Source organism: Uranotaenia lowii, chromosome 3 (assembly GCF_029784155.1).
Source record: "Uranotaenia lowii strain MFRU-FL chromosome 3, ASM2978415v1, whole genome shotgun sequence".
In the NCBI taxonomy this organism is placed as follows: Eukaryota; Metazoa; Arthropoda; class Insecta; order Diptera; family Culicidae; genus Uranotaenia; species Uranotaenia lowii.
This window is the reverse complement of record NC_073693.1, coordinates 366,334,872-366,347,550: the sequence shown is the minus strand read 5'-3', so window position 1 is coordinate 366,347,550 and position 12,679 is coordinate 366,334,872. Positions and strand designations below refer to the sequence as shown.

The 12,679-nt window shown below is 36.9% G+C and overlaps 1 protein-coding gene across 3 annotated transcripts in view; it reads left to right on the top strand.

Annotated features, from left to right (window-relative positions):
- The first annotated feature begins 1,344 nt into the window (after nt 1–1,344).
- The window catches only part of LOC129751116 (uncharacterized), a 45,886-nt gene continuing 34,551 nt past the window's right edge, over nt 1,345–12,679 (top strand). Inside the window, exon 1 of one of the 3 annotated variants that reach the window (XM_055746422.1) lies at nt 1,345–3,776. In XM_055746422.1, coding sequence (XP_055602397.1) covers nt 3,722–3,776 — 55 coding nt within the window. In that variant the 5' untranslated portion in view covers nt 1,345–3,721. The remainder of the gene's footprint in view (nt 3,777–12,679) is intronic. The other 2 variants (XM_055746423.1, XM_055746424.1) reach the window with 2 other exon arrangements.

The window sequence follows — 12,679 nt, the reverse complement described above, 5'->3', positions numbered from 1 at the left end:
CTACCAAGAAATATTCAAAATATCTATTAACTAGGTATTGATAGTACTATATATTCGGTAAGGCGGTAAGAATCGCTTTCGCGCTTTGAATTGCATATTAAAAGTTCTTGCAATCATTTGGTGTCCCGAAGCCGCAGCCATCAATCAAGAAGGATATCCCGGATTGGCTTGGTAAAAAGCTCCCAGATAACTGATTGGAAGAAGGAAGTAGAACGCGAAAGAACATTCCAAGCGAAAGACATTCCAAGCAGTGCAAACCAGATAGTAGGAACACGTAAGAAATTGTTGCCCTGGCATCCGGCTTTGGGAATTGGAAGTGCAGAAAGTGAGCGACCCCTAGCGGGTCGTTTTTGGGAGTTGAGCCGTTGCTCAAGAGCAGATCGCTTTTTGGGACTCGATTTTCTGCTATTTTGGTTTTGCGAGTCCCGTTTTTGCGGAAGTAAGGTTCGGACGTGGTGGGAGCCTGCCGAATCAAGCCTAAAGTCGTTGGAGGTGCTCCGGGCAGCTGCGGTACGCCCTTCGAAGCAGTGCAGCCAGGAAGGGTTGCCTAATTGAAGACATTTCCGACCGGATTCTGTGATATTTAGCTGTGAAAATCAGCGGTGCTCAAGTTGTTTAAGTTTTCACAAAATAGCATTTTTTTTACCGAAGTTTTTGTCATTTTTACACAAACGAGCCTGTGCTTTTTTATCATTTTTTATACGGGTATATACTTTAGCCAATTTTGCAATTGAATGAGGGAGCATTTTTTTGTTAGATCTTTTCAAAATCTGTATCTAAGGATCAGGATTGGGACCGAGATCATGACTATGACTAGTGTTGTGTATGATTTCCACGTACATAAAAGCGTTTCAAATTTCATTTTAAGGCCAAGTTGAACACAGATTATAATTTATTTAAAAATTATTAGCAACCACCAAGAGCGACCCTAATATATGTGTAGTATGATCCGCGCGCACGTTCCCATCTGGCGCTATCTCAACAATTTCCACTTTTGAAATGCTTGTTTGCCTGCCGTTGGTTCTGTGTTTGCCAGTTGCCACACCGTTCGTTGTTCCCGTCGTCTTCATCGTCTTCGTCATTAATCTGCAACACCAAGTCAGCCAGCTTAAACGCTAGCTATAAGCTTAGCTAGCATTCGGTACTGAGTCCTGCCTAACCATAAAATGTTACGGGAGTGTGAAGTTCACAGTCACACGACACGACGACGGACGGCTCGAACGGGAGATGCGTTTCTTCCTGCGGTTCTCCCCCACGATTTTTTTGTCTTCCGTTGTTTCGACGGGCGTGTATTGTGCAATGCGCGCACAAATCATGCCGAAATCGGCACGGCACCCGAAAAAGAAAAAAAAACCTTCTTTTATGGAACGTGTCTCCCCGCCCGACTGAACGCGGGTACTAAATTTGAAGAGAGCGCCAGCAACCGGAGTGCTGCTTGTGCGTGTCTAGACTCTAGACAGCAGCACAGCATACCGACAAAGCTTTTTCTCAAGTCGACCCAACCAAGCCGAGAATGGAATCGTCCGTCAGCTCAGGCAGCCAGCAGTGTCTCAGTGGCAGCTGTCGTGAAAGGAACACCACGACGTCAAACAGCATAGGGTACGACCGTATGACGAGGAAGTCGGGCGAACGATTGGATATTCGTGGGATTTCGTGCTACCGTCTCCCTTTTCAGTGCAGTGCAGAGGTGCACTTTGGGATGATGTCCTGTAGTGACGTCGTGACACGCTTGTAGGTGTGAAAAAGTGTGAGGATTTTCCGTGAGCGATTGCTGCTCTTTTACGATTTTTCTCCAACCAGAGAGAGAGAGAGAGAGAGTTTGGATTACATGATTCCGGTGGCCAAGTGTGAGAGTTCGGTTTCATCAAAGTAAAATGGAATACCTACCTGGGTGCTGGAGAAGGTGTGTATTGGTATGACCCCGCTGAGTACGAGGACGACGACTGAGGAAACTTACATACGTCACGTAGCAAGAAGGAAAAGGATTCGTCTGTTGCACTTCTTGGTGGCCTCTTGAGAGGGCTTCAGATCATGGTGTTGGTGTGTCTGCGACGATGCTAGTGGTGTGTATTAGTGCATTCAGGATGCGTTCTGCTCAGTATTTATCTGTGTATAGGTATTGGAATAACAAGAATTTTGAGGAAACGTGAGGATAGGAAGAGGTATTTCGGAGTGTTCCGCACAAAAAGGATAACGAGAGTCTCTTGAAAAAGAAGTAACTTGGTGAAAATATGTTCGCAGCAGAAAGGTTTTTCACTTTTTGATCCGAAGAGCGCGTTTCTGCTAGTTCTTCAGCTGTGTTTCTACCGTGCACAACTATAATCTCGGGCTGTGAAGGATCGTAGTCGCAGGAAATAGACCGCAATTTTCCAAAGGATATATCAAGTTTCTTCACATCATCAGTGTCTAAAGAAAACCACCAAAAGGAATAATTACCGTAGATCGTTATCTACTTTGTTGCAAATTGACGGAAAATTATTTGCTTCCCACCACCCACACTTTCAGTGTCGTTCCAATACACTGTGGGTGGCACTCCCCTTCCGGAAAAAAACGCAACGGATAGTGCAAACCGATCCATATCACCAGAGTTCATTCGGGTCTTGAAAGTTTATGTTCCAGTGATTTTCAATAGCCGCCAGTCACTCAAGAAAAAAAAAAATGTGCGGCACCCCACCAAAAGAAGAAAAAAAGTGGTAGAAAAAAGTTCAGTGTTTGATAACCTTAGTTGTGTGTGAGTGAGCGAGAGAAAATCAAAACCACCGCCCACCACCCACTCGCAAGACTGTGCTGAGGAAGGATAAGCAGTTGACGAGTGTGGGTAACAACCCCGTTGCGGTGTGAGAAATCCCGACTCCAAACTGTTTGCGGGGAACAAGTCAACTGAATTATTCACTCCGGTGAAAATCGCTTTTGTGCTGCCTGAACGACCACTTTGCTTCGGGCAAACTGTGCCAACCCCGACGCACCTTCACATTCCCCCAAAAACTCCCTCAAACCCCCCCCCCCCCCCCCTATCCCTGGTGGGTCAGGATCAGAGGGTAAAGTGCCATCATCCCTACATATACTCCACAAACAACCTCGTCGTCGTCGTCGGTTGGATTGGAAGTTGAAGTGAATTTGTCAACTGGGTTTCTCTCTCGTTCTCGCTCTCACTTCCGCGCTCCCTCTCACTCGATCAACACACAATCTTCTCAATGTGATAAAGTGTAGTGTAAATAAGCTTTCACCCCTCATGTAAACCATCATCATCGTGCAGCAGTGTTACCGGACCACACACCACCCGCCGCGTTTCTCATCCGAGTTCAGTGTGCCCTCACATCTCCCCTCACTCTGCTCAGAAGCTTGCTCGGAAAATGCGTTTGTGCGGATTTTCTCCGGAATCGCACCATCGATTGATGGTATCGCGGAAAAGAAAATCCAACTGCATCTCCCTGTGTTGAGAAACTCGTCTCGGAAGATCTAAAGAATACATAAAAAAGTGTGGGAAAATCAAAATGGTGCACTGAAAAAAATGGATATCAAAAGTGTTCCAATTTCAAGATAATTCAATCAAATCAAACCAAAGGAATTAAACCAAAAATATCAGTGGTGACGCACTGAAGAAACCGGTCCAAAGAGACGACTCCTGTTAGGTTTGTTGCAATTGAAATACACAATCAGCAACTAAACTACTCGTCAAGAACAAAACCAAGAAGAAACCACCATCTCTCAGCAGCTCACAATGGAATGGTTACCTCGTGGATTGACGAACATTCACACGCCAATTCCCGTTCCTGGTAAGAAGGATTTTTTTTTGCCTACCGTCTTCTTTCAATAATTGATCACATAATTATTACCTGTCGTGAGAGATGTGTGTAAGAGAGTACAGGCCCACCTCAACTCAAACCAACTACAAAAAATAAGGGAACAGAACGACCCTTCGACGACGATTTGTTTGGAAGGGATAATCTTTTAAGCGATCTTTACGAGCCCCTTTTAGCCGACGATGAGGACGACCGCTTCAAGGAAGGAAAACTTTTTTTCCCAGTTTTTAATGAAAACACACGCATTACAATAACACAAGCCGAGGCAATCAAAGTACTATTATGCTATTTTCGGTAAGGGTTCCCGGGCTTTTTTTTTCATATTCATTCATCCTCCCTTATATTCCTACCGAATCCAAATAGAAAAAAACCGGATAGCTAAACCTGAAATTATCCCGCCCTTTTATGGCACACAGCACACAATCAATTCTGCACCACCGGCCATTGATCGTGGCCATGTGGTGGTTTCTCGATGGAAGTCCCATTGACACTTTGGGTTGAGGGCTGTAACAGTAATGGGAGTTTTATTGGCCCATTTCATTTGGATAAGATTGGCATGTGGAATGTTTAATGGTCAATTCTAGATTCTTCCTGTTTTTTTTTATGAAAATTTCAACTTTTGAACGTTGTAATCGAAATCCCAAGAATAAAATGAAAAAAAACCTACATAAATTCTTTTAATTAATTCTCATTAATCCAAATTTTCTTAGTGAGACAACTTATACTTACTTAAGTAACTTAAGAAAATACATCCCAAGATCTATAAAATTGTGTGCTAAATTTGTGTATTGAAACTTTAAGTAACAAAATATGCAATCCACTTTCATCGAGGATTAAAATCTTTTAGTTTGTGCAAGAGTCTGATAGATTAGATTTGAGTCGAAAATAAGTTTTTTGAGGAAAGCCTTAAACTTAATCTTTCAAGCTCTTGAACAAATTCAAAGATTTTAACCATATTGATGAAAATAAATCAAATTTTCAAAAAAAAAAGTAACAGATTAAAAGTTTTCGGTTCAAATCTGGTTCTTGCAAACTTGATCCAGATTTATGATTTCAGTTTGAAATTTGGTTATTGGAAAAACTTCAATATTAATAATGTTAAAAATACACCGAAAAATATAGAATTTTGTGCAGATGTTTTAGGTGAAGATCAGCTACATGTTTCTTTATCAGCAAATATTTTTCACTAGCTGACCCGGTGTGCTTTGCTACACCTTTCAAAAACAAATGATATTTTCAGAAATTATTCAAATTTTTATTGTTTTGTTGGCATTATTTAAAATCAAATTATAACATAATTCATAAGCAACCACTACAAAATGAAAGCTGCAACTGGAGTTTCGAATTGCAAGACAAAGATGACTTAAACTTATTTTCTGAATCCTGATCTATAAATTTGTGTTAAAGATAATTTTAATCTGTTTCTTTAAGCTTCGCCCTGAAAAAGGAGGGTCACAAATAATTCGTACCCAAACAATCGAACTTATAAAATAAGGTTGTTTTTGCTTGATATGATCTGGATTTATGATAAAAACTGATAAGAGAGCCCTCCCCCTGTCCTTCCCTTCACCCCCTGCTGAATGGAGGTCGTGGTCTTTAATAATCATACCTATTTTTTCGAGCCCAAAATTTCTCTTATATCAAATATTGTTCCATTGATTGATAAGTTTTTAAGCTTTACAACCAAATTTATATGGAGCCCCCTCTTTTCTTCTTTTCTCTACACTGTGAAGCGTAAGGGTCTATAACAATCGTAGAAACATATTTTGTAACAAAGTACCTTTTCATGCCATATTTGTTTCCATTTATTGGCTTCAATAGCATAAATTGAGAACTTATGCTAACAAAGTTATATTGGGCTCACCTCCCTCCTCCTATGTACCTACTCACTGAAATGAGGATGATGTGTCAGATAATCATAGAATAATACCAAAATGATTTTCCATGTTAACTTTTGTCCATTTCTCGGATTTTGTAAAAAGCCCTGTATCTTTCCGCTGAAAAGGTGGGGCTTCAATTTATAATAGAAATATTTCTCGTACCCAAATACTTTCATATGCCAAATATGGTTCAATTTGCTCGATCAGCTCCCCGGTTATACTGAAAATTGTAAGGAAGACCTCCCCCTTTTCATCCACCTCTTTATAACAAACATTCATAGAAGCATTTCTCGTACCCAAAACTCGTTCCGTGCCAAATTTATTTCCGTTTGCTGTTGTAGTTCTCAAGTTATGTAGTAAAAATTGTATGAAACTCCCCTCCCTCTTTCCTTTCTCCCCACTGGAAGAAAGAAGGGGTCTCAAGCAGTGTTCTGAATATCACTCATTTTCAATGAATGTTTCTGATTGCACTTCGCACCTGAACGTACAGCGGTCGGGTTTCGTTATTGATTGCTACTGGACCTACCCGATCATCGATCGTTCAATTCATCGCTAAAATACAGATCACCTCGCACGATGCTTGCTGTCAAAACAGTGCAGCACCATCATCAAATTGGAATATCACCAATGCGCAATGCATATGGCGAATCTTGTTGGTCTTCGATCAGGAGTGAATGGATCAGGCAGTGAGTGAATGATACATGAAGCCGATCATTAGCGTATTTTGTTTGATTTGATATAAAGCAAATTAATAAATTTATTTGTTGTTATAACGTTTTTTAACATCAGTATGATCAAAATCAAATTGCAGTTGTGTTTGTGAGGGAAAGATGTTCACTTTCGCCGTGTTTTTCAATTTTTACAAGTTCTCTTATTAAAATGTCGTACGTCACGTTAAAACTACTGAGAATTTATGGTGTCCCGCACAACTGTTTGATTTTTCTCGTCCTGCAAAAAATAATTTTGAATTTCATATAATTCAGGCAGATACTGAGTGAGCTACATTCAGAATGGATCAGTTTGTATCTCACTCATCTCCGATATGCGATGTTTGCTGAACCGATGATTCTGAATGATGCGACTCGGTTTGCATAGCTGATAGGAGCGCTGATCGAGATTGCATACCAGCCAGGCGAAGCAGTAGCGAGAGGCGCTATCCCATTATACAATCGGAATGTTTCCAACAGGAAACGCATCCTGAGTGTTTGTTTTGATTGATTTTCGGACCATTGGTCTCAAGCAATCATTAGAACATGTCACGTTCCCAAATGCCCGCCCATGCCAAGTTTGGTTTCATTTGCATAATAAGTTTTTGAGTTATGTAAAAAAATATAAAAAAGCCCCCCCCCCCCCCCCTTCTTAACATCTCCCTTCTGATAAAAGGGAGAGGTCTCAAATAAACATAGAAATATTTTTCGTATCCATATACCCTCCCATGCCAAATTTGGTTCCATTTGCTTTATTAGTTTTCGAATTATGTAAAAAATATGAAAAAGGTTCCCTCCCCCTTTCTTATTGAAAGAGGGAGGGGTCTCAAATAATCATTGAAATATTTTTCGTATCCAAACACCTTCCCATGCCAAATTTGGATCCAATATCTTGATTAGTTCTCGAATTATATGAAAAATTGTAAGGTAGCCCCCCTTCCCCCTTCCTATCAACCCACTGAGAGGAGGGAGGGGTACCGAATATTCATAGAAATATTCCTCATTCCCAAATACCACCCCATGCCAAATATGATACCATTTGCTTGATTGATTCTCGAGTTATGCAAAAAATTGTCTTTTGTTTGCGAGACTCCTCCCCCCCTTCATGAGAGAGGGAGGGGTCTCAAACCACAATAGGAACCTTCCCCTGCCTCCAATACCTCCATCAGCCAAGTTTCACGCAAATCGGTTCAGTAGTTTCCGAGTCTATAGGGAACAGACAGACAGACAGACAGACAGACAGACAGAAATTCATTTTTATATATATACTAGCTGACCCGGTGTGCTTTGCTACACCTTTCCAAAACAAATGATATTTTCAGAAATTATTCAAACTTTTATTGTTTTGTTGGCTTTATTTTAAAACTGCTTAAAATGAGAGCTGCAGTTGGAGTTTCGAATTGCAACACAAAGATGACATAAAGTAATTTTTTGAATTTTGATCTATAAATTGGTGTTAAAGATCTGATAATTTTAATCTGCTTCTTTAAGGAGGGTCTCAAATTAATCGTACGCAAACAATCTAACTTATAAAATATGGTTGTTTTTGCTTGATATTCTCTGGATTTATGCTAAAAACTGATAAGAGAGCCTCCCCTGCCCTTCCCTTCACCCCCTGTCGTCGTCTTTAATAATCATACCCATTTTTCGTGCCCAAAAATCCTCTTATATCAAATATAACTCCATTGGTTGATAAGTTTTTAAGCTTTACAACATAATTTATAAGGAGCATCCTCCTTTCTTCCCCTCTCTAAACTGTAAAGCGTAGGAGTCTATATCTATAACAATCGTAGAAACATATCTCGTAAACAAAAACCTTTCCATGCCATATTTATTTCCATTTGTTGGTTTCGTTTGCATAAATTGAGAACTTATGCTAACAAAATTGTATTGGGCTCACCTTCCTCCTTCTATGTACCTACTCATTGAAAGGAGGATGGTGTGTCAGATATTCATTGAATCATAGCAAAATGATTTTCCATGTTAAGTTTTGTCCATTTCTCGGGTTTTATAAAAAAAAAGTAAAATATAAGCCTTCTCTTCCCTTTTTATATTCCCAATTCTATCATCCTACTGCAAGAAAGGAATTGTTTCACATAGAAAAACTATTTTTCGTTCTCAAATACTTTTTGATGCCAAATTTAGTTTCATTTGCTAAATTTATTCTCGAGTTATGCAAAAAAAATGTATGGATGCCCCCCTTTCAATTCATAATAGAAACATTTCTCGTATCCAAATACTCTCACATGCCATATATTTTTCCATTTGCTCCATCGGTTCTTTAGTTATACTGAAAACTGTAAGGGAAACCTCCCCTCCCTCATTTCATCCATCTCTTTGAAGGAGTGAGGGATACCAAATATTCATAGAAGCATTTCTCGTACCCAAATATCGTTCCATGCCAAATTTGGTTCCATTTGCTGTTGTAGTTCTTGAGTTATGCAGTTAAAACTGTATGAAACTCCCCTCCTTCTTTCCTTTCTCCTCGATGGAAGAAGGAAGGGGTCTCAAACAATTATTAGAACATATCACGTTCCCAAATACCCGCCCATGCCAAATTTGGTTCCATTTCCTTAATTAGTTTTTGAGCTATGTAAAAATATATAAAGAGGCCCCTCCCCCTTTATATCTCCCTACTGGAAAGGGGGAGGGGTCTCAAATAATCATAGAAATATTTTTCGTATCCAACTACCTTCTCATGCCAAATTTGGTTCCATTTGCTTTATTAGTTTTTGAGTTATGTAAAAAAAATATGAAAGAGGCCCCTCCCCCTTTATACTGGAAAGAGGGAGGGGTCTCAAATAATCATTGAAATATTTGTCGTATCATAATACCTTCCCGTGCCAAATTTGGTTCCAATATCTTGATTAGTTTTCGAGTAATATGAAAAAATGTAAGGTAGCCCCCCTCCCCCCTTCCTATCACCCCACTGAGAGGAGGGAGGGGTATCTTATATTCATAGAAATATTCCTCGTTCCCAAATACCACCCCATGCCAAATTCGATACCATTTGCTTGATGGGTTCTTGAGTTATGCAAAAAATAGTCTTTTGTTTGGGAGGCCCCTCCCTCCCTTCATGAGAGAGGGAGGGGTCTCAAACCATCATAGGAACCTTCCCCTGCCTCCAACAACCCCACCTGCCAAGTTTCACGCAAATCGGTTCAGTAGTTTCCGAGTCTATAGGGAACAGACAGACAGACAGACAGACAGACAGACAGACAGACAGAAATTCATTTTTATATATATAGATAGATTTAAAAGCAATTCGATAAAAATAAACCTATGGAAGACATTTTTAAATAAAAAATAGTAATTTTTTTCATGAAACGGGATCTGATCTTTTTAAATATACTCACATTCTGCTTTATATTTGTGATTTTTAGCTGAATTGTGTGTACAAACGAACATTGATAAAAAATTTGAAATAATAGTCAATTCGATATTTTTTCTTGTTTGTTAAACTCATTTACGAGCTAAATCATATTCTAAATTTTGAATCAGCATTCTGAACCTGAATTCAATATAAGAATTTTTAATCTGTTTCCGAATTTCAATACAATTACTGAAATGTACATGTATTTAATATCCGAATCTTAATTCCAGTACAGAATTTTGAAAGCCAAGTTTTAGAGCCCTCATTCATAAATCTATAATTTAAATTAAATTGTGTAGTTCTGGGTTATAATCTGAATTCATCATTTTAATTATTTATTTTAAATCTGAATAGAGAATCTGAATTAGAGTATAAATTTCGAATCATGAATCAAAATCTGAGTGTTTAATTTTAGATCGCCATTTGAGGCTTTTTATATTACAATTTTTCATAAGATTTAAATTTAAGGACTTTGAAACTGAATATGAGACAAAAATGTTCTTTCTTATGTTCGCAAAATTATAATTTTACTGAAAAACTTGACACTGAAAGCCGAAAATCAACCCAATTTAAAGAAAATTATTATCGAAAAATTTAACCCCACGCCCCTCCAAAAAAATGGGTTTAAAAAGTTTTGAAAAACGTTTTTGTGCCATAAATTATTTGAATAAGGTCTTTAATTTATTCGAAAATAAAAGAATTTTATTATAAATTCTTCCTATCATTCTTTTAAAAATCAAGAATGTACAATCTAATTTGAGGCAAAAAAATTGAATGACAAAATTGAATTACAAAAATGCCAAAAAACATGAATAGCCAAAAACGAAAAAACGACAAACTCACAGACATGATCAGAAAAAAAACCTGAAAATGACAAGTAGAACTAAGTAGAGATAATTGATAAAGACAAAAATGAAAATTATAACAAAAATGATCAAAGTGACTAAACTAGTAAAAATTAGATACAAAAGCCATGCAAAAATAACACGAAAAGACGCGAATGATAAAAATTACGAAAATAATTACACAAATGACAAATATAACTAAAACTAGGAAAAAAAAACCTACCAAATCATCAAAATTACAAAAATGGCGGTAATGATAAAAATGACAAATATCTTTAAAAAAATATAAAAATTAAAAAAAACTTACATATCAAAAAAATTTAAAAAAAAAATCTGACAGAATTGATAAATAATAATGTCATAATAAAAATGATAAAACTTACAAAAATGAAACAAAAATATTAAAAATAAAAAACAAGGAAAACTAAAACTCACATACAAGTCCAAAATGACAACAAATGTTAAAACCGACAAAAAAATCCTTTTATCATATCTGACAATATTTGTACAGTTTTTTTTTGTCGTTTTTGTTTTTTTTGTTTTTTTTTTCATTTAATGTGTTTTTCTTAATTTTTTGCTGTTTTTTGTATATTTTTATAATTTTTCTCGTTTTTAATAATTTTTTTTATAAATCTCTGTGAAATTTATATTTCTAACAACTTTGCTTTTTTTTGTAAATCATAACCTAAAATTTCATTCGTAATACCTAATTCACCTTAGTGAAGAAAATGATCCTTTCAAATGACTTCGACTTAAGATGTCTCATAAACATTTAAAAACAATAGTCTTTCGGATTCCAACATTTTCGTTTCGAAAAATCATCAGATCTCGTTTTTTTTACATTCAAAGTCAATTTAAATACTTTTTTCCCATTTTTTTTTTTTCATTTTCATTATTTATTTTTATTGGTCTGATTGTCGAGTGCTATCGTCAATAACTGTTTTTTTTTGTATGGAAGTATCATCAATACAATTACAATTTTCTTTTCAAGATCATCAATTTAAAAGTTTGAATTCAAATTTCAAAAATTCAAATTCAACATGCCATAAACTTTGGAACATCCTGATGCATGTGTGTCACTTTTTCCAAAATGGTTTTTGATAGCTTACTGCCGCTATTTGCAAGACTGTCCCATATGTATTTTCTTCATTTTTCAGAGTATTTCAAAAGTCATTCTAATACAGTTAGTTCTTCAATGTAGACTAAAAACTTTCATAACTTTGTTCTCAACATATATGAATAAATACCAAGCCATGTCTTTCTCATATGGAATATACCCGCAAAGCTGTCCCATATGTTTTTATAGAATATTTTAAAATTGCTGTTCAAATCTACGTTAATTTTACAAATATTCATACAACGTGTGCAACAAAATAGGCAGCATTTATTGAAATTACGAAAATTAGACTAGATAAAACAGTTCAGTAAAGCCAAAAATAGCAATTTTCATAATTTTTACACGCTAAGATACGTCATAAACATAATTTCAAGCTTATTTCAAAGCAACAAAACAACTGACGATTCTTCACAACAGTTTTCTTAATATCTTTAAAGGAAGAAATAGAAAAGGTAAAGTTACAACCGAGGAATCCACGAAAGTTTAAAAAAATTTTAAAGTCGCTTTTCTCGATTCGTTGCCGGCAGCGGCAGTTCATTAAATGATGAAAATATGTTGATTGACAATCAAGCAAAATATTGAAAGCTCGAGAAGCAGATCTTTACTTCAATTTTTGACATAGAACCGCATTTCAAAAACGAAATCAAAGCTAAATGAAATCAGAATCGTTTAGCCTTTTAATGGCATATAAATGCGCACTTTGTTTCGTTGACCAAACAAAAATCAATCTCACTCAACAAAAAACAAACGAACTGGGGACAAAACCTCGACGCAAAGGTAGGTGTCGAGTGATTAAAAATTTATTTAACAACCCCATTGCCAAAGTCTGGACGACGACGAAGACGACGACGGCGGACGAAAGAAGAAAATATACCATTAGTGAGTCACTAAATGTAGCAATAAAATCAAACCGAATCAACCAAACAACTTCCACTCCTACACCTCCATCGTAAT